The sequence below is a fragment of the Molothrus ater genome, chromosome 27 (assembly GCF_012460135.2).
Source record: "Molothrus ater isolate BHLD 08-10-18 breed brown headed cowbird chromosome 27, BPBGC_Mater_1.1, whole genome shotgun sequence".
Lineage (NCBI taxonomy): Eukaryota > Metazoa > Chordata > Aves > Passeriformes > Icteridae > Molothrus > Molothrus ater.
Window position 1 is genome coordinate 1844432 of NC_050504.2, and position 22127 is coordinate 1866558.

Below are 22127 nucleotides of genomic sequence, written 5' to 3' on the forward strand. Positions count from 1 at the left end.
TGGCCTTTTTGCCCACCTGGGCACACATCACTGTTCACCTGCTGTCCATCAGCACCCACAGGGCACCTTTCCAGCACTGCTGCTGTTTTTCCAGGCACACAGATGAGTTCAAGATCAGCTGGTCACTTGTGCCAGCAGGAACAGCCCCAGGGCCTGTGTGATTTTACTTTTTGTACAGAAATTCCTCCCATTTTTTTCTACTATCAAATTTTTAAACAACACACTCAGATCCCTGTATGGGCTTTGCATCTGCTTCTTGTTGGCATCACTGCTGGGGATGGTGCTTGTAGGGGGGTAAAATATTGGTGCTCTGGTGTTAATGCTTGAGATGTGAAACCTGTGATGATTTTAACCTGTGGTGGTTGTGGTTTGGTTCTCTCTCATTTGTGCAGTGCAGTCCTGAAGTAAAGGGCTACTGGGGGGATGTGGTGGTGTTTGTGAGGTCCCCAGGACGAGGTGAGAGATGAGGATTTGACTCCATGTTCTCAGGAGGCTATATTATATTATATTATATTATATTATATTATATTATATTATATTATATTATATTATATTATATTATATTATATTATATTATATTATATTATATTATATTATATTATATTATATTATATTAATTATTTTATATTACATCTGATAGTATATATTATTTTATATATTATATATTCTATTCTATTCTATTCTATTCTATTCTATTCTATTCTATTCTATTCTATTCTATTCTATTCTATTCTATTCTAACTACACTAAAGAAAGAGAAGGATACAGCCAGAAGGCTTAACAAGAATGAATAATAAAAACCCGTGACTGACTCCTCAGAGTCTGACACAGCTGCTGGTGATTGGTCATTGAGTCTAAACAATTCACATGAAACCAATCAAAGATGCACCTGTTGGTAAACAATGTCCAGACCACATTCCAAAGCAGCCAAACACAGGAGAAGTGAATCAGATAATTAATATTTACATTTTTCTCTGAGGATTCTCAGCTTCCCAAGAGAAGATCCTGGGCAAGGGGGTTTTTCCAGAAAACGTCACAGTGTCAGGATGTAAATATTGATTTTTGGTGCCAAGTCTTGCAGCTGGGCTTTGAGATCCCAGTGTACCAGTGAGGGTGGTGGGCTCTGTCACCCTGCTGTGTGTCTGAGTCAGGCTGTGCCTCCAATGCTTTTGGTTTTTGTGTGTAGCCCCAGAGATAAGCTGGGTGTTCCTTTTGAGCTCCCACAGCCCTGTGAGCAATGCAGAACCCTTGTGGCACACATCAAAATAAAATCCTGATCTCTTTTCCAGGCATGTTGTGGTGAAGACCTCTCCCAACCACAAGTACATCTTCACTCTGAGAACCCACCCCTCTGTTGTCCCTGGCAGCATTGCCTTCAGCTTGCCCCAGGTATGGCATGATTGGACTTTCTGCTCTGCTGCACAATAAGCAAAATCTCTTTTTTGGGATCAGGATTGATGATAAGTTCTCTAATTGGAATAAATGTGTGTTGCAAATTTGATTTCTGCCAGCAAAAGTTCAAGGATACTCATACTGCAAGTGAAGTGACTGTGCTTATATTGCTTTGAAATATTTTTAGTGCATGGTGGGATAAAGATACTGGAAAATGTGTAATTTAACCTTTTAAAAATCCACCAGAAAGAAAGTATTTGAAAAAGAAAAGCCTAAGCAATATCTTCCCTTCCTTGTGAATCTTTATTGTTCCCCATTTTCCCTTGACTTTAAAGGGTTTCTTTGCTGTGTTTTTCATTTTTAAGACCTGCTGGAAGTTTTATTGACCACATTCAGTCATTGTTAGTATTTTTAGATGAAAACTGCCATGAAATGCATAAAAAAACCCCAAACCCCTTTGTCTCCTCTTTCTTAATTAAGTCATCATCAGATGTTAAAATGATGGTTAGAATAAATAATGCATATAATTAACTTCTAAATTGAAAGATGAAGCCACTCAGCTCACACTGAGTGTCATCCCATGAACCTGCAGCAGTTGTGGTCTCTGAGTCAGTATTTTCATCACTCTCTGCTCTGTGCTGCAAACACAGCAGATTTTTTTCCTCAGCACACCTTGGCACAAGCCCCCAGGTGACATTTTGCCTTTGGACGTGCTCCTAGAAGTGGGTCTGTCCCAGTGAGCGGGTGGGGGGTTTTCTGTTCACCAGTGTCTGGCTGTGGTGTGTGATGCCCCCAGTGCCCAGCAGGAGATGTTGGTGCTGGGCAGCTCAGTGCTCTCAGGGCTGGGGTTGGTTTTTCAATGTTGTGGTGGTTGTGGAGCCAAGGGGTGAGGCCTGGTGCTCCCCTTGGAGAAGGGGCTGTGCAGGGGCTGCTGCAGCCTCTGGGAGGTGAATGCTTGGTGTTTGGGGCTATAGAGCTCTTGGGGCTGGAAGGGGCCCTTAAAGGTTGTCTGAACAGGGACATTTCCCACCAGGCCCCTTTGTCTGCAGCCCTTGTCCAATATCACCTTGAATGCTCCCTGGAGCCTCTCTGGGCAAGGTTGTACCATTTTCACCCTGTCTCAATTCACCCTCTTTTAGTTTAAAGCCACTTCCCCTTTTTCTTTTGCTACAGTCCCTACTAAAAATTCTGTTCCCTTAAAAAGATTCAAGCCCACTTTAAGTATTGAAAGGCCACAATGAGATCCCCCAGAGCCTCCTCCAGGCTGAACAACCCCCATTCCCTCAGCCTGATTCCACAGCAGAGCTGTTTCAGCCCTCTGAGCCCTGGGGCATTCCTGATACTGGGTTTGAATTTTAAAATTCCCAGTATTTCCCAGAGCCCTGGCTAGTTGCAGTCAGTCTGACACCCTCTGTGTGTTTACTGCTCCTCCAGAACATCTTTGGTGTACGCTCACTGTTCACATGGAGTTCTTGACCACCTTTATTCTGTGATAATCTTGATTTTTGACTCCTAACACTGAAAACTGTGACAAATTTTGTATCCTGAGAGCCTAAAACATGAATTGTTGCACAGTGATGACAAACCTTTAGCAGAAACCAGCCGGGTGAGCATGGTGGGGGTTGAAGAAGAACAAAATCCACAGAGAAGATCCTGACAAATCTTTGCCCAGAGGGTGCTGGCACTGCCCAGGCTCCCCAGGGAATGGTCCCAGAGCTGCAGGAGGGTTTGGACAGAGCTGCCAGGGATGCCCAGGGTGGGATTGTTGGGGTGTCTGGGCAGGGCAGGAGCTGCACTGGATGATCCTTGGGGGTCCCTTCCCACTCAGGAGATTCTGTGGATATTGGAGAGGGTGTAAAAGGGCAAATGTTCACTTTGTAAGCCAAGTTATTGTGTTCCTTCTCCCAGACAAAAAGGCAAATACAAATGACCATAAACTGCAGCTTTTCAAATGTGATCTCCCCAGAGCTGTTTGTAATGACACCTACATGTGCCTGGTGCCTGTGTTTGGTACCTGAGGGGTTGTGAACATGGCACAGCCCTGCTGAGGGCTGGGGACACACTGCAGCCAGTCTGTAACACAGCAGCAGCCCCTGGGAAAACCACAACTTTGCAGGCATCAAGCCAGAACTGCTGGAATTGGAAAGGTTCTAGATTTTTTTGTGTCACATAATTCATGAACCATTTCCCACTTCTGCAGTTCCATGCAGCACAAGGCTCTCTAAAGGAATTTCCAAGGGACCTAAAGATTTGAGCAGTTTCATTTTTATTGGTTCAGGTAACATTGTACCTTGGAGCACATTAGAACAAGCTTTTCAAATGCTCATGGGGTGTGTAACAGCCATTCTGGTACCTGTGGATGCTCAGGACTTGGGCTTTGGTAGGAAATGAGCAGGACAAAAAGCCCCATCCAGCACCACAACTTCTGCCTCCAGGATGGTGGGGAGACCAGCAACCTGAAAGGGGGTTGGACAGAACAACCTTCTGAGGTCACAGGAATTATTTGGAGAGATTATTGAATGTTTTTGACTTCTTTCCTGGTAATTTGGGGGTCTTTGGGATATTCCATTCTGCTCCTTTTTTCTGCTGCTGAAGGTTCTCTGGGGGGATCCTGCTCCTCTGGGTGAGGAGGCTGCCTTTGAGAGGGCAGGTGTTTGTTCTGAGGGCCAGGTGTCCTGCAGGACAGGTGTTTGTTTGTTCTGAGGGCCAGGTGTCCTGCAGGACAGGAGAGTTTGTTTGTCCTGCAGGACAGGAGTTTGTTTGTTCTGCAGGACAGGAGTTTGTTTGTTCTGCAGGACAGGTGTTTGTTTGCTCTGCAGGACAGGTGTTTGTTTGTCCTGCAGGACAGGAGTTTGTTTGTCCTGCAGGCCAGGTGTTTGTTTGTTCTGCAGGACAGGTGTTTGTTCTGCAGGACAGATGTTCTGACCTTTTTCTCTTGTTTTTCAGAGAAAATGGGCCGGCCTTTCCATCGGGCAGGAGATTGATGGTGAGTCAGTCACAGTGACTGGGATGTGTTCATAAAGCTGAATTCTTGTTTCCATCCTGAACTGGGAACTCACAGAGCTCCAGTCCTTCTCCAGGTGATGTGAGGACCTCCTTAGTGAAGGAGCTGCTCCTCCTCTCTGCAGCTTTTCTGCTTTTAATGTTCTCCAGACCTGGGCAGGCTGTTTTGGCAGTTTCTCCAGATACCTGCTGCTATCTCTTGCTGGCTCTGTGTGGAATGTCAGTGTCCACATGCAGATGTGAACATTGAACATGTCCTGGATAGCCTGTTCTGGTCTCTGGAGAACACTCCCACTAACAGGGGACAGCTCTTGTCCTTGGGGAATTTCTTGGCACCAGCACTGGAATGGATGGGGATATTTTAGTTCCAGGAGCAGCAGTGTGCCCTGCAGTGCTGAGCTTTGGGAGCAGCACTGGTGTTTGCACCAGTAACTGACCAGAATATTCTGCAGCGAGGTGAGGGCTCAGGTGAATCTCTATTCCTATTTCAAGTCTTCATTGAGCCTTGCAAGCCTTGGTGAATGTTTGGAGGAGATTCCCTCTGCTTGGATCACTGTCAGCTGCAGGTGCAGCTGTTGACCCTGTCTGTAGCTGCTGGAATGCTGAGCAGACTCCTGGCAGAGTTGTTACAGGAGGATCTCTGTGTTCTTTGGTCCACATTTGTTCTTTGGACCATCAGGGGTCACCTCTGTGCTTGTGGAGAGGGCAGCTCCTCCTGTGCCTTGCTGGGATCCTGCTCTCTGCACGCTGTCCAAGGGGCTTTGCCTCTGGAGTAGCTACAGGGGGTCAGGGAATTCCCTCCTTTGGGACTGTGGGCAGAGCTGGTGGCTGCATCTTCTGTGAGGATGAGGAGGGCTGGGCCTGAGGAGTGCTGTGGCTGTGTGGCTTGGTTTGGAAAGCCAGGTGTGTGCTGAGGAAGGCAGGAGCCTCCCTTGAAATGGAAAATGCAAACCCCTCTCTCTGAATTATTATAAATTTGAAATTAAGGGGCTCTCAGGAAAAGATATGGGAATAGGAATAACAGTTCTTTACTAGGAAAATTAAAAATACAAATACAAACCAAACCAGTGCCAGAGTGAGAGCAGTCCCTGTCCCCTGTGTGTCAGGGTGGGGGCACAGCCCCATCCCATGGGGGCTCAGCCCTCCTGCAGTGCCAGCTGTGGCTCTGCTGGAGCAGGGATCCTGCACAAGGGGGGAGTTTTCCTCTGCAGCTCCAGGGCTGCTGCAGATGGGCCTGGGCTCCCTTTGGCAATGCAGGGCAGCAGAAGCTGCTCCTCTGGCAATGCCCTGGGCAAAGGCTGCTGTGCTGTGCCAGGCTCACATTGGATCCAGGTAGGAATGTTCCAAACCTCAGATTGTATCCAGGTAGGAATGTTCCAAACCTCAGATTGTATCCAGGTAGGAATGCTTGAAATCTCAGATTGTATCCAGGTAGGGATGTTCCAAACCTCAGATTGTATCCAGGTAGGAATGCTTGAAATCTCAGATTGTATCCAGGTAGGAATGTTCCAAACCTCAGATTGTATCCAGGTAGGAATGCTTGAAATCTCAGATTGGATCCAGGTAGGAATGTTCCAAACCTCAGATTGGATCCAGGTAGGAATGCTTGAAATCTCAGATTGTATCCAGGTAGGAATGCTTGGCTCCTCCCCTGGGCACAGCATCTCCCCATGGGATGATGGAATTGGATCAGCCCTGCAGGGACACTCAGTGGCCATGGACAGAAGATAATTAATAATTAATGGCCCATGAACAAAGAGATCTCCTGGAGGGAGGATTGGCTGTGGAAGAGACAAAGAAAACTGCCCAATGAGCAGCAGATACCTGCCCCAGCTGTGACAGATGGTGATAGAATTCACATCCTCATTTCAGCCTCAGACACTGTGGGTGTGAGGTGCCCCTGGGGCAGCTCCCTCCTGGCTGTTTGTTTTCCCAGCTCCTGTGGTCTCAGCAGCTCCATGAGCATGGATCAATGCTCAGATGTGAAGTCTGATGTGTTTGTAGGGACAGCTGGAGGGTGCCTCTGCCTCTCTGGATGTCCCACAGAGCAGGATTTGGACCTGGGGGAGGCCTTCCTGCTCCATACAGTGACCTGCAAGGAGTTTGGTCTCTTCTCCCAGGAGAAAAGGGACAGGATGGAAGGAAACAGTGTCAGGTTGTGCCAGAGGAGGTGTAGGTTGGATATTAGGGAGGATTTCTTAGGGAGAATGGGTTTCTTAGGGAGAATGGTGGGGTCACCATCCCTGGGAATGTTTGGAGAACTGGTGGATGTGGCACTTGAGGACATTACTTAAGGGTGACCATGGTGCTGCTGCTGGGTTGATAGTTGATCCTGGAGGCCTTTTCCAACCTTGATGATTCTGTTAATCTGTGATTTTTTTTTTTTTGCCTTCTGCTCTTGTTTTAACTGAAGAAGAACCTATAACAGGGGAAAATTAATTCATAAATGAATTTGTCATAAATTCATTTGTTTCTCACCCTTATTTGGCTGATGATGTGCCAACTCACTTACAATGCTTTTCAGTCCTCAGGTCTTTTGGGGAAAGAAGCACTGATACTCTGTGTGATCAGCTCTCAGAGCAGTTTGTGGCTGTCCTTGTCCTGGGCTTTGCTGTAAACCTCCCAGCTACGTGGGAGCCTGTGTTAACAAAAATAATGCAGTGATTCTGTGCACAGTGACTAAATGTCATCTGACTCCGTGCTGGGTGGAAGGGATTTGTAAAAACATTTTGCAGGTAGGGAGAATGTTCACAAAGCCAGTGATTTCCCAGGGCTCCTGCTTTGTCCTGCTCCCCTGATAATGTGGAAGCTGTGCTTTAAATGTCAGTGTAAATGCAGCCCACAGCTCTGTGGAGCAGTGATGAGTCCTGCTGAGCCCCTGATGATGCAGTCAGGGTTTTCCAGGTGAGTGATTTTCCAGGTGGGAAGGCACAGTGCCCTGATGGATGTGTCTGTCCTGCCTTCTGTGCGCTCCAGCTGCACCAGCTCCTGTGTTTGCAGCAGAGATGCTCAGCTGGAGCCAGGGCAGGCTGTGCCTTCCCACCTCAGGGAGGTTCCTGCTGCCTTCCCAGAGCCAGGAGGTTCCTGCTGCATTCTCTGCTGCCTTCCCAGCCTCTCTCTGGGACATTCCAGGCTCTTGGAGCTGGTGCTGTGCTCTGCTGGGTTTGCTGCATCCCCTCAGCACTCAGTCCTGGCTGTAAGGGCTGCTGACACCTCAAGCCTGTGATGTGACCAAATCCAGGGACTGATATTCCAGAAACTTTTATTTGACAAAGCCAGGAGGTTCAGCAAGGAAAAGGAAAGTGCTCAGAGGTGATCTGTAAGGTGAGAGGTGCTCCTGGTGTTTGCTTGCAGGACCGAAGGGATCACCCTGCTGCTTTTGGAAGAACTCAGTGCAGTAGATCAGCTGTAGTGTTTCTGTCTTTATCCCTGTTTGCTGAAGGTCTGTCTGTGGCAGCTCCTTCCAGGGAGGATGTTTGGGGTGTGTGCTGTGTGTTCTGGTCACACCTTCAGCAGAGTCAGGCTCTCCTTGTTCCCTTTATGTGAACAATCCTGGGGCGTGTGTTGCCATCAGCCTCAGCATCTGCAGGTTTGTTCTGGAGCCATTCTGCTGCCAGGGGCTGGACAGGAAATCCCAGATGGAGAAAAAGCCTTTCCCACATTCCCCTCCTCCTACTTCATCCTTGCTGCTCTTTGCTCTCCAGATTCAAAGCAAACCTTTAATGTTCCTCACTCTTCTGGAGAATCTTTCTGCATTGCTGGGCCTGCCTGTCTGTTTGTCCTGCCCTTGAGGCACCATGCTGGGCAGTCCCTGGAGCTGTGGGTTGTGCTGCTCTTTCCTTTCCATCCTCTTCATCCTCTTCTTCCTCTTTCCACCCTGAGAGGTCTCTTGTTTCCCACGTTCTGTGCCTGTGGGATCAGGGTGGCAGTGGCATTGCAGTGCCTTCCCTGCCCCTTGCCTTTCTGTTCAGGGCATTCTGCATCACTGAAAGGAGCCTGGAAATGCCAGCATGGGCCCAAGGGCACCTCTGGGGTAGGGGCTGTTTCCTCAGTGTCAGGTGTGGGCTTTGTGTTGGGCTGATTGCATTGCTGCATTTAAATGTGCAGTAATTCACTTTCTGCTGCCTCATCTGGAGAACAGCTCAGCAATCTTGTCACAGAAACCCAGTGATGGCCTCTTGTCACTGCTTTTGGGCAAGGCAACCCTTAGGGCTGCTTTTGGGCTTCCTGGAGATGTGTCCAAACCCTTGGGTGGAGATGCAGCCATGTGGAACCATAGCACATCTGGATTTGCTTTCATTGTCCTCATCCCCCAAGGTCCATGTGGTGTTTGAGCTGTTTTAAAAGTTTATTAAGAGTTTTTAGAGCAATGCAGGGGTTTTCAGTGAAAAATGGGGCTGTTCAGTGAAAATTTTACTGTATTTTTGACCTTTTAGTTCAACATGGGTTCAGAGAAATAAGGATCTTTAGCAGAAATAATATATTTAGTTTTAAAAAGTGAAATTCTCAAGGGAAGGGTGTGTATTGCCAAACTTAAGGTTATTGCCAAACTTATTGCCATATTTAAGGTCCCCCCAGTTTAATACACTGGGGGGACCTTACATATGCTGTTTCTTGGGTTTTTTCAGTTTCCTTATACACTTTTGACAAGACCAAGCAGTGCATTGGCACCATGACCATCGAGATTGATTTCCTGCAGAAGAAGAACATTGACTCCAACCCCTATGACACAGACAAGATGGCTGCAGAGTTCATCCAGCAGTTCAACAGCCAGGCCTTCTCTGTGGGCCAGCAGGTGAGCTGTGCTCTGGGGCTTTGAGGGACCAGCTGAGGGTGCCAAGAGCTCTGCAAAGGCTGGGTGAGGGGCAGGATTTGTTTTTTGTGTGAAGTGATGCCTCAGGTTTTAATTTTTTGTATTTTTCAGGTTCTGTGCTGCTTTAGTGGGTGGGTTTGGGCTTCACATCAGGGCATGGTGAGCTCTGTGCACAGAGCAGGGAGACAAAACAATTCCTGCTCCAGCTGGGACCAAGGACAAATGATCCAAATCTCAGCCCAAGAGCACAAACAACGTGGGCTGGAGAGAGAAAAACAAGCAGGATGGGACTTGATGATTTAAATCTGTCTGGACAATTAACTGCAGTATGAAAATGGACCAAAACTTATAAAAGTGAGAGACCCCATGGCCAGTGGGGCATTTTGTGACCATTTTTGGTTTTGGGGTGCAGCCCTGGCTGGGCCCTTGTGCTGCCCAAGGTGGATCCATTGAGGCCTCCTAATAAATCCCTGCTTTATTCTTCAGCTCTGTCCAGTCTCTGGTTTAGTTCAGCCTTCCCAAGGCAGCCAAAGGATGTCTTTATGAACAGTAAAACCATTGTGGCTTTCACTGAGAGCAGGGGCAGAGGGGTTTAGAATCTGCCCTATCCTAAATCTGTGAGGAAAATCCCAGGGCTTGGGAGAGTTTGGGTCTCTCTGTTTTGTGGCCTGGTTGGATGTGAGCATGGCAACTCCTGGAATATTTTGGGAAGTCACTTTTGCCTCCTTCTGTATAAGATCAAGACAAACACTAGGTTTAATTCATTCTCAGGGGCACCTCCCAAGTGCAGTGTATTTTATTGTTCTGGCAGTGTCCCAGGCCAGGCTGGACAGGGCTTGGAGCAGCCTGGTGTGGTGGAAGGGGTCCCTGCCATGGCAGGGGTGGCACTGGATGAGCTTTAGGATCCTTTCCAGCCTGAACTATTTTGGGATTCCATGATTTATTGCTGCTCTAGGGGCTTCAGCAGCAAAACAGAGATGAAATATTTTCCTTGGGGAGCTTGGGAAGCTGATGTCCCTGTAACTGAGCCTGCAGGGGTCTGCAGCAGATGAACTTCAGCCCTGTGTGACTGCCTCTGCTTTGCCTTGCTCTCAAAACAGGTCAGGGTTGGTCTCTCACAGCATTTACACCTTGCAGGCTCTGAATCTTAAGGCAGTTGGAAATACAAACTCAAGGAAAGGGAGGCAAGGCTGCAGACCCAGCCTGGTTTTCTGTAGGATGGACCCTACTTCTCATCACATTCATTCTGTCTCTCATTAGCACTGTTCCTGGAGTGTCCTTGTCAAGCTGAAATGCCAAAGATCTGAAAGTTTTGAGCTAAATTGTTCTCCATGACTAGCACCAATTATTGAAGTGAGGGGGAAATGTCATCAGATGATCCAGAACACTGAGCTGGGGAAGAGGGGAGGAGGGAATAGATGATTTTCTTGGAAGGAGGATTTTTCTTTGAGTTTCTCTAGCTGACTTTGTGTTCTGCAACTTTAGTTCTGTTACTCTGATATTGGGGCAGGGAAAGCACATGGTCAGCACTCCAGACTGAGAGTTTTACAGGGATTCCTTCCAGGGGAGCTGCTGGGTGCTTAACTCAGTCTTCAGGCCTCTCTCCCTTCAAATCTTACTAGGCTTGTCAAAATCCTTTTGAACTTTTTTTTTTTTTTAATGAGATCTGTTTTTCCTTTCCACAGCTGGTGTTCAGCTTTAATGACAAGCTGTTTGGGCTCTTGGTGAAGGACATGGAAGCCATGGACCCCAGCATTCTCAAAGGGGAGTCTGGAACAAGCAAAAAGCAGAAGGTGGGCACCCAGGAACTCCTGTGCATTCCTTGGGGACTGCAGAACTGCAAGTCCTACCAGATAATGCCACCAAGGGCAGTTTGGGTGACCTGCCTTTGGAGAAGTCACAAATCTGCCCCATCTGTGTGTCAGGGGACAAAGAGCCTTGTTTGCAGTTCAGTGCAGTATTAAATATTAGACCCCGAATGTTTCGGGTGTGTCCTGCCTGGCTCCGTCTGGCCTCACTGCTGGACCAGAGGCTGCAGCTGTGGTGTTTTCACCCCAGAGATGCCTTTGGCTGGCTGGGTGCTGCAGCTGGGTGCTCAGAACAGGTCCAGGCAAAATAGGAACTCAGTTTACCTTTGGTGGAAAAGGTTCAGACAGCAGTGAAGAGAAAAGGAGCGGGTTCTGCCGTGGAGCTTAGATCCAGAGTTTATTGTAGCATGGTAGACCTCTGAATGTGGTAACAGCTCTGGACAGACAGACAGACAGAACCATGGTCTCGTGTCCTTTTAAGCCCCGGGGACAGGTGGAGGGGAGGGACAGGTGAGGCACCAACCAGGTGTGAGCAGGGGAAGGCTCAGGGGATGTGGAGCCAGGACAAAGCAATGAGCCCAGGCCTGGGGGCATCTGCCAACCACACCACGCCTTGCTGGAAGGTGAAGAATAATGCACAGCTGCCAGGCAGGAGGGCAAAGGGGAGGGGGAAAGGTTGGCACACCTGAGGGGGATGGGATAGGTGAGACAGGAAATGGTGACACACTGCAACAATGCAGCCTCCACTAAACTGCAGAGCTGGGGAGGATACAGGAATTTTGGTCTTTAAGTACTAATTCATGGAAACTCTCTTGAGTTTTTTTGTCTTCCAGATATGTCCAGTTTTGATTTTTCCTTCTCTAGAAAGGACAGGATTTTATTTTCTCCTTTCCTTGCTGAAATAAAATAGTTGGGTTTGAACTAAACCAGGACTTTGAAAAGCCAGGTTGTTGTACCTGGTGAGCTTCCCCATTCAGTGGTGTTTGTTTTAGAGGTGGAGTTGGTATTTTTCATTCTTCCCAGCCAGTGGAGCTTTTGCTGCTTTTTCCTGCCTTCTGAGATGTTCTTGGAGATACCTGGAGCATTCTGAAGCTGAGTTCAATGGTAATTAATATAATTACTTCTTTCCCTTCCTTTTGCAGATTGAGGTTGGTTTGGTTCTTGGAAACAGCCAAGTTGCCTTTGAGAAAGCTGAGAACTCCTCTCTCAATCTGATTGGTGAGTTCCTGCACCCACAGAGAAATAATGCTTGAGATCTGCTGCTGTTCAGGCCCAGGAGACTTCATTGCCTCCAGGCTGTTGTTTGTCTTCACTCCTAGGCTGAGATTAGCAAGGCCAAATGGACTAGTAGATCCAGAGACAGCAGCTGTTTGAAATATTTTATTTTATTTTAATATTTTAATTAAGATTTTAATATTTATTTCATCAGAGAATGATGTTTTCAGTGACAGTAACAAGCCAACAGCTCTCCCATTAAATTTAATTAAAGGAGAAGGGATTGGGAAATAAAGAGCTTTTAAAATGTGTGGTCAAAATTTGACAGTCCTGCTCTTTGGAAGGAGCTGCAGGACAGCACTGGGGGTTGTGTGGAACTGCTTCCAGGAGTTTATTTAAATCAGTTCCCAGGTGTGTGAGCAGTTTCTAAACCTCAACCAAACAAATCCCTGTGTACAGTATCACACTTGGCCATCAGAGAAATTGGGGAATAATTGCTGTGTCCTCCACACATTCCTTTGGAAAGAAACTGCTGCAGGGGTTGGGCTGCTGCTCTTCCTTGGGCTCTCCCAGTGGTAGGAGATGGGTGACTCTTTCCAGGCTTCAGCTGCAGATCCCTCCCTGCCTGTGATTCAAGGCCAAACACACACTTCTATTCTTATTCTAGTTTAATTTTTTCTTGTTTTTCTTCCCTGTTTTGTTCCTTCCTCCCAGAATCCACGAGCTAGGGCCACTCCTCCTTTTGCTGCTGCTGTTGCACAGATCAGGAGTGGCGGGTGCAGGCAGCTGGGAGGGGGCTCAGGGAGCCATGAGTTTTATTTTTGCTGCAGAGCACAGCTCTGCTTGGCTGGGAGTACAGGAATAAACCCTCTGAGGGGAGCAGCCACTGAGGAGAGGAGAATTCAGCTCATCCAGCACTGCAGGAGCTTGTGGCAGGTTTGATGCTGCCCCAAAGGGCCACATTTGGGGCCAGGACTTTGTGTCCTGCAGCTGCTTTCTGTGCCACAGTCGGTGCAGGCAGTGGAGGGTGTGAGGCTGTTGTGTAACCACACCTTGCACCTCAGCAGAGTTTGGTCTGAGCACTCAGCCTGTGCTGAAACCCTAAATTTTTGTATTTGTGGGACCCTCATGGCAGGAAGGGATGATGAATGTGACTCCATGTTCTCAGAAGGCTCATTTATTATTTTGTGATACTATATTATATTAAAGGATACTAAACTAAACTATACTATACTTAAGAATACAGAAAGGATACAGACAGAAGGCTAAAAAGATAATAATGAAAATTTGTGACTCTTTCCAGAGTCCTGACACAACTTGGCCCCGATTGGCCAATGAGTCAAAACAATTCACACCAGAATCCAATTTAAAAATCACCTGTGGGTAAACAATCTCCAAACACATTCCAAAGGAGCACAACACAGGAGAAGCAAATGAGATAATTATTGTTTTCATTTTTCTCTGAGGCTTCTCAGCTTCCCAGGAGAAACTTCCTGGGCAAAGAGGATTTTCCAGAAGATGTGAATGTGACACTAACACAGCTCTGTAGGCTGATGGCTGTAATTAAGCATCCTAAGGAGGGTACAGCTGTTAGGAGCACCAAATGGAACTTGCAGGGGCAGGGCAGTGAGTTCCCACCTGTGACTGTGGGATCCCAGCCATTCAGGTTTCACCCTGTTCACTGAGGGTTATTTCAGCAGGGGATTGTACCTGGTTAATATTCAGAGCCATAAAATACCCTGGCATCTCCCCCTTGGCACGTGTGGGAGAGCTGCTGCATTGGGAATAGGGGCCCTTCCCCAGGATTCTGTTTCATTGTCTTCAGACAAGACAAAAGAGCTTCTTGTGCCTCAATTTACTTCTGTCAAATTGGTACTTCATTTAATCTCCTCATTGATCTGAGGCAGAGCTGCTTAATGTGCTCTGTTGGTCTCTGGGGAATTGTAAAGTTCTGAATAATTAAATTGTGAGAGAGGAGATGAAAGTGAAGTGAGTGTCACTGAGCTCTGTAAAGGGCCTGCACTATTTCAATAGAGAAGAATTGTAGTAATTTTTTAAAAAGGCAATTCTGTTTGTTCTGTTTAGCATAAAATCGTGTTATGAAACCACTGGAAGAGCTTTCAATCCAATCTGCAAGAATTTTACTGTGCTGAGGTGCAGCCAGAAGGGGGGAGTGTAGGCCAAGCTCTGTGGGAGCAGGAACAGCCCTGGCTGAGGGCTCTGACCTAAAAGCTGGAGTGCAGCACTGGGATAATAAACACAGGGGAATTGTGGCTCTCCCTGCAGGGCTGTAGGTGCTCTGTGTCCCAAGTGCTGTCCCTGGCATCTGACCCACAGGCACGTTCCTGGTTTGTTTTGCTGCCCTTGGAATTGAAATATTGATTCCAGATGTGTTGAGACCAGGATTAAAGAGTCTGGGTTGAGCTCACACAGAGCTGCTGTTTGCTGTGCTTCCTGGACTCTTGCTGCTCATTCATTATCTGGCTGAACTTGAAATAGCTCTTAGAAGAGCTTGTGGAACAGAGCAGCAAAATGCACACTGGTTGTTTGCTAGGATTGGATATGGGGAATTAGGAATTGTCCCCTGGGAGGGCGGGCAGGCCCTGGCACAGAGCAGCTGTGGGTGTCCCTGCATCCCTGGCAGTGCCCAAAGCCAGGCTGGATGGGGCTTGGAGCCACCTGGGACAGTGGAAAATGTCCCTGCCTGTGGCAGGGGGTGGCACTGGATGGGTTTAAAGTCCCTTCCAACCCAAAGCCACCTGTGGCTCTGTGATCTCTGTGATTCTGTGATGTTCTAGAGTGGGAATGGCCCCCATTGGGAAAACCATTAAGAGCCAACCCTTAAACCCTATGCAAGTCTGAGGAAACATCCCTTAATTTCTGCAGTAATTAAGGATAATTGGCAGTTCTTTGCTTTTTCTCTGGGTTGTCAGATCTCTGTGTTTCCCTGGTAGCTGAGGGTGCTGAAAGCCATGTGCAAGGTTGATCTGACTGATAAAAATGTCAGTGCTTGTTTATAGGCTTGATTAAACCTAAGGTGGGACTACATGGGTGTGCCAGCATCCTTCCAGGAGCATCTGGGCCTGTTTTCTGCTCCCTGAACACTCTGGGTACTGCCCAGCTCCTGTGCAGAGGGGTGGGGAGCTCTGTGCTGCCAGTGGCTGAGCAGCAGCAGGGAAAGGAGGTGGTTAAAGGGCTGCAGGCAGACTCAGGGTCTGCAGTGCCTCTGGAAGAGGTTGTGGAGCAGACAATGAGCTGGGAGGGTCTGCCAGGACTGGCCTTGGTTCTTCTGAGGTGTAAGGGAATTGTTCTGTGTGACTCTGCTGGAAATTGTTCCAGGGTCTGGGGACTGAGTGGTGAGTGTGCTGTTCCTTCCCAAGGGATTCTGGAGAAGGTTTGGAGAGGTGCAGATCTTAGAACCTGAGATCTGTACAGAAAAAAATCAACAGAAACTGTAATACAGCAGTAAATGAGAGGAAAAGGGTGATACACTGGGAAGGGCCAGCCTGTCTGCTCTAAGGGCAGTCCTGCCTCATGATCCTACAGCAGTCAGAGAGCTCTGGCAGCAGGGCTGACATGGGCTGGTTGTCAAAGCTCCTCCAGCAAAGTTCTTTGTCAAAGTTCCTTAAGAAAGAATCAAAACAGAGATCTGTGAGAGAGAAGGTCCTTGCATGAGTCAGTGAGGGATGAAAGGGAAGGAGGAAATAGCTGATGTCAGTGGAGTTCAGTGGGAATCTCTTTGCTGCTCATTGTAATTATTGAATAAGCTGGAAAAGGCTGGAGCAGTGAGGTGCCCAGGCTGGCTCTGAGCTCAGGGACTGAGGCAGGAAATGGCAGGGGAGATTGAGTACAGAGAACTGTAAATGATGTGTGGGAGGAGGAGCTCTCCTGACCTGGGTAAAACTGGTGGCTGTAGAGGGCCCAGATCCCAGGCAGGATTATTGTAATTGCAGGGAGGAATGATGAATGTGACTCCATGTTCTCAGATGGCTCATTTATCACTTTATGATACTATATTACATCAAAGAATGCTATACTAAACTATACTAAAGAATAGAGAAAGGATACTTACAGAATGCTGAAAAGATAATAATGAAAACTTGTGACTCTCTCCAGTGTCCCAACACAGCTTGGCCCTGATTGGCCATTGAATCAAAACAATGATTCAATCATTAACAATGAAACAGTCATTACTTTATGATACTATATTATATCAAAGAATCCTAAACTATACTACACTAAAGAATACAGAAAGGATACAGACAGAATGCTAAATAAATAATAATGAAAACTTGTGACTCTTTCCAGTGTCCTGACACAGCTTGGCCCCAATTGGCCAAAGAGTCAAAACAATTCACACCAGAAACCAATGGAACAATCACCTGTGGGTAGAAAATCTCCAAACACATTCCACATGTGAGCACAACACCGGAGAAGCAAATGAGATAAGAATTGTTTTCATTTTTAAACACATTCCACATGAGCAAAACACAGGAGAAGCAAATGAGATAAGAATTGTTTTCCTTTTTCTCTGAGGCTTCTCAGCTTCCCAGGAGAAAAATCCTGGGTGAAAGGATTTTTCCATAGAATGTCAATGTGACAGCAGGATCAAGGGAATGAATGCTGCACCCATCTTGCAGTGTGTTCCTGTTATTAGGAGCTGTTAAATGTGGCTGCTAACAATGATCACATATTGTTCTGGAGGGATAGGAACAAAGCAGAGCATCCATCATTCTGTCCCTGTACTGAAGGTACAACCAAACTGCAGCACCTGCAGGTCCATTTGCCTGTCAGAGGCTGTGGGAGGATGAGAGGAACAAGGGTTCCAGTGTGGAGCTGCTGCTGCACAGGGAAGAACAGCTGGGACTGGGAAAGGCAGGACTGAGGAGGATGCAGGACAAACCTGCACCATCCCAGGTGGCCTGGAACAGGGTGGACACTGGTTCTGGCAGCAGCCACATGGGCTGGGTGCTGAGGTTATGTGGGTCCAGGGTGAATGTGTGGCAGAGAAATCTCCTTTGGATTCTTCAATACATAGGAACAACACCTGGCTGGAGAAACCCCTGATCTGAGCAGTGGGAAGGCTGGGGATCATTTACCAAGCTGGTCTCTGGTGTCCTGTCCTTGTGTCCTTGTCACAGTGTGTCCTCCTGGCCAGTGTTTGGAACTGAGCAGAGTTTGTGGGATGGGGTCTGACCTGCAGAGCTGTTCTGCTGTCTGCTCCTGTGTGTGCTGGGCTGTGTGTTTGAAACCATTTCTTGGCTTTTGCAGGTAAATCAAAGACCAAGGAGAACAGGCAGTCAATCATCAACCCTGACTGGAATTTTGAGAAAATGGGCATTGGAGGCCTGGATAAAGAATTCTCAGATATTTTCCGAAGAGCTTTTGCTTCTCGAGTTTTCCCACCTGAAATTGTGGAGCAAATGGGTGAGTACAACCTGGAAAAGGGTTTATTGAGGATAACCTGGAAAGGGGTTTATTGAGGATAACCTGGTAAAGGTTATATTGAGGATAACCTGGAAAAGGTTACATTGAGGATAACCTGGTAAAGGTTATATTGAGGATAACCTGGAAAAGGGTTTATTGAGGATAACCTGGAAAAGGTTACATTGAGGATAATCTGGTAAAGGTTATATTGAGGATAACCTGGAAAAGATTACACTGAGGATAACCTGGAAAAGTGTGGCTGGGGCATAGGCTGCAGGCCTGTCCCTGATGTGTGAGGGCTGGACACAGCTGACACCCTTGTGCTGCTGTAGCACAGCAGTTTCTGAGGGATCCAGCAGAGCCTCTTCTTCCCCTGCTGCTCCCATATTTTGGACTCTTGTTGCTTGGCTGGGGAAGGGAGACAAACCCACCACCAACACTCAGCCCTGCACACGGAATGTCTGAAGGAATGAGACACATGGTTTACTGGATTCTGATCTGGTGGAACTGAAACTGGGGCTCTGAGCAGCCTGGTCTGGTGGAAGGTGTCCCTGCCCATGGCAGGGGGTTGGAATGAGATGGATTTTTAGGTCTCTTCCAACCCCAACCATCCCATGGTTCTGTGAAACCCTCCCTCTTTGGATGCTTCATTCATTTATCCATAGCAGTGACACTGCTCCTGTTCCTGACTGCCTGACCATGATCTGTCCATGCAGCTCAGAGGAAATTTGGTTTTAATGCTCCTGCCATAATCTCTTTCACCTCCCAGTTCCCCTGGCAGCTGCACCATGAGCCCAGTAATCCCAGCATGGGCTGTGAGCTCTGCTGGTCTGGTTTGAAGTGCTGACAGGCCATGGCACCTCCTGGAGTCTGTGAAATAAAAGCACAGATTCTAAATATAACTTCTCTTTTTGGGTCAAGGGAAGGAAAGGCAAACATCTTGGTAAACATCTGCTGGCAGGCAGATAAATGGTGCAGGGTTTAATTTTTAGTAAGCAGTGTGCAGCTGCAGGTGTCTGGTTCTGTCCCAGAACGTGGCTGGGGATGTTCTGGCTGCTCCTTGTTCTGGGAATATAATCTGTGTGGGCTCCTATTTGAACTTGGAATCCATAGCTGTATCATTGCTGTGTATGTTTATGTTTCTGATCCACCTTCCCTCTCCCCACAAATGAAGCAATCACGATTTTGATTACAAACCAGATTTCCATCAGGAGCTACATCCTGTTTGTGTGGGGGTGTGTGGAGCTTCCAGTGCCTGTGGAACTGATGCAAAATAAACTTCCCTGGGATGTGCCTTCAGTCTTGTCTTGGGGGTTTGGGCACATATGGAGGAGCTGTGGAGAAACCCCAGGGCTGATTCTCTCTCTCTCTTGCCTTTTAATTCCTGTTGATGGGAGAGCTGAGGCCTTTGGGGGATGCTCTTGGGTCTCCTGGGTTTTGTGGCTGTGGGCAAGATAAAACTTTCTCTGCTTCTGCTTGAGAACATAAAATGCTTAGATTTGTTAAATATTTAACTGCTCTGCAGAGAGAAGAGAGAAGAGAAATGGTGCTGGCTGTGGAAAGAGCAGCTTTTACCCAGAGGCACTGGTGGCCAGCTCAGCCTCCTGTACTTGAAATATTTTTACCTTTTGAAGCAGCTGTTGTGTGTATTCATAAAGTCTTTCCATGGAGCCAGGCTGGGAGAGCTGGGGCTGTTCAGCCTGGAGAAGAGAAGACTCCAGGAATATCTTAGAGCCTCTTCCAGTGCCTAAAGGGGGTTTATAAAACAGAGGAGAGTGATTTTTGACATGGACAAGAATGGGAGTGGTTTTAAACTAACAGAGGGGAGATTTGGGTTAGATATTGGGGTGGAATTGTTCCCTGGCAGGGTGGGCAGGCCTGGCACAGGTGCCCAGAGCAGCTGGGGCTGCCCCTGGATCCCTGGCAGTGCCCAAGGCCAGGCTGGACAGGGCTTGGAGCAGCCTGGGACAGGGGAAGGTGTCCCTGCCATGGCAGGGGTGGCACTGGGTGACATTTAAGGTCCCTTCCAGCCCAAACCATTCTGGAATTCTCTGATTCTGTGGCTGCAGTACAGAGCCCTTGGCTGGGACCACATGTGAAGGTAAAAGGTAAAAGATAATTGGTCTTGTTTAATAAAGGAAGACAAATATTCTGTGGAGGACCACTGGTATTTGGATTACCCTGGGCAATGAATTAAAGGTGTGCCCCATTAAATTACATTTAGTACAAATACTCTTGCTGTGTATGTTTACACCCAGGCTGCACAAAGAGACTTTTTTCAGGGAAGAAGTTGGAGTGGGAGCAGAGCTCCTGAGCTCTGATTAACCCCAGGGCTAAAGAGCTTATCTGAAATTTGAAAAAAAAACCAAAAACTTTCTGACATTCATTTTCTTTGCCTTAGTTATAACTTGCTCTTAACTATATTTCAGATGTGAAATGTCAGTGTGACAGCTGTTCACCTTTGTGAATAATTTATTGGGAAAGGAAAAGATGGAATTTGCTTGCTTGCCTGGTGCTGCAGTGCTCACCCAGTTGTGTTCTTTGCCCAGTGCTCCCAGACTGCAGCTTCCATGCCAAATGCAATAAATATTTCTGTCCAGAACTACACAGAGGCTCCATAGACCCTTCCAGCATTACTTGCAATTTGTGTGTGGTTTATCTAACTTCCATGGAATGTTCTGGGTTGGGAGCACATAAATCAATGTTAGTTAACCATATCATCAAGGGGGGAATCACTGCTCTGCTGGCACAAGCCTTGGTTTATCCAAGAGCAGGAATGTTAGATCAGCCCCAGCTGGGCACTGACCCTGGCCTGGAAGGGGCAGTTTCCTTTTGCCATCTCTGGATGTCCCAGGCCTGCTCTGGTGGCTTTGGGCTTGCATGGTTCTGTAGGGAGCTAACACAGCTGGCAGCAAAAATTACTATTGATAAAGACAGATGATAGAGTCAGTGTTCAGCTAGATCAGCTCCCTGGCTGTGTGATGTGACAGAATCCCACAATGGTTTGGGTGGAAAGGGACCTTAAACCCATCCAGTGCCACCCCTGCCATGGCAGGGACACCTCCCACTGTCCCAGGCTGCTCCAAGCCCTGTCCAGCCTGGCCTTGGGCACTGCCAGGGATGCAGGGGCAGCCCCAGCTGCTCTGGGCACCTGTGCCAGGGCCTGCCCACCCTGCCAGGGAAGATTGACTGGTGCTTGACTCCTGATAATGCTGTGCCTGCCAAATGGAATTCAATCCTTACCTGGATGAGGTTTGAGGAAGATATCTGGAAACATTTTGGTTCCTCCTTTGTAGGAATGACACTTCTGAGGAAGGAACTTCACGCCTTGGGGCACTGGTGGAGGCAGATACCAGGCAGCTCTCCCTGAGGGACAGCCCTTCCCAGCCCTGTTGCCAGGGAATCCTCCTCTTTTCCAGGCCCTTCCAGGATTCTGTGCCAGCTCAGGGTGAGGCTGTGTCACTCTGTGCTGAGGGGAATCTGCCTTGGGCTGCTCTCTGCTGCATCCTCTTGCTGCAGCTGAAGCTCCTCTGTTTATTTGACAAATGTGGGTTTTTTCCCATCCATGGTAGGTGCTGGTTTTCTGCTGAGGCTTTAAACCCAGCTCATTCCACTGTTCTCTCTTCTTGTTGTTTTTCCTTTCCCCCTGACTCCCACAGATATTTATTCACTTGGAACAACATTTTTGATATTTGCTGCCTGGAGCTGTAACTTGGAACAAACCTCTAAAGTCCCTTCTCAGCATTGAAACCAAAACACTTGTGCTGACCCTTTTTTCCTTATTTAAGAACACTCTGGTGTCCCCAGGCTTTGAAACAGAGTCTTGACTTGCAGCAGGGAAGGGATTTCTCTGACTCCTGTGGCACTTTAATTGTTGTAGAGGCCTCAAAGAGCAAATTCTGCATGGACATGTTGTTTAATAACAGGTAGAGAAATGTTTGCTGTTACATGTTCCTTCTAAGAGACTGAAATAGAGCCCAAATTCCCCATCCTCTCCTGCTATCATAAATAAAAGAAATCAGATTTTTTGAAGGTGGTTTCTGTTTCCTGGGAACCATCTTAACCTGTGCTCTTGACCTGCCCTCTTGGGATCAGAGCTCTGTAATTTTGAAGTCCAGCTCATGATGGAGAAGTGAGGGATCAAGAACACAAGGGGAACATTGAAATGAGCAGACTCTCAGATTATTTTCTTCCTCAGATTCTGTCTGAAGTGGAGGCCTGTCTGTTAAGCTGCCTTAAAAATTAATGCAATAATGTTCTCAAAGTACTCAGATACTGTAAGAGAAGAAGAATGATGGAAAGGTTCTCACCCAGCTATTCTGAAAATAGGGTAATTTTAATGAAAAATCAGTGTCAGGCATGTTTAACCTCAACTGGGGTGCTGGGAATGCCAGGCCCTGCTGCTCTCAGCCTTTGCATCCAGCCTGGTTCTGTCTCCAGCATTCTGCACGGCAGCTCTGGGATTCTGA

At 47.5% G+C, this 22127-nt stretch overlaps 1 protein-coding gene across 2 annotated transcripts in view; it reads left to right on the forward strand.

The window, feature by feature from the left end:
* Positions 1 to 22127, forward strand: part of NSF (N-ethylmaleimide sensitive factor, vesicle fusing ATPase) — an 81646-nt gene that overhangs the window by 21535 nt on the left and 37984 nt on the right. For both annotated transcript variants that reach the window (XM_036398726.1, XM_036398725.1), the window contains exons 3-8: positions 1290 to 1389; positions 4339 to 4378; positions 9024 to 9190; positions 10894 to 11001; positions 12159 to 12234; positions 17503 to 17658. In XM_036398726.1, coding sequence (XP_036254619.1) covers positions 1290 to 1389; positions 4339 to 4378; positions 9024 to 9190; positions 10894 to 11001; positions 12159 to 12234; positions 17503 to 17658 — 647 coding nt within the window. The remainder of the gene's footprint in view (positions 1 to 1289; positions 1390 to 4338; positions 4379 to 9023; positions 9191 to 10893; positions 11002 to 12158; positions 12235 to 17502; positions 17659 to 22127) is intronic.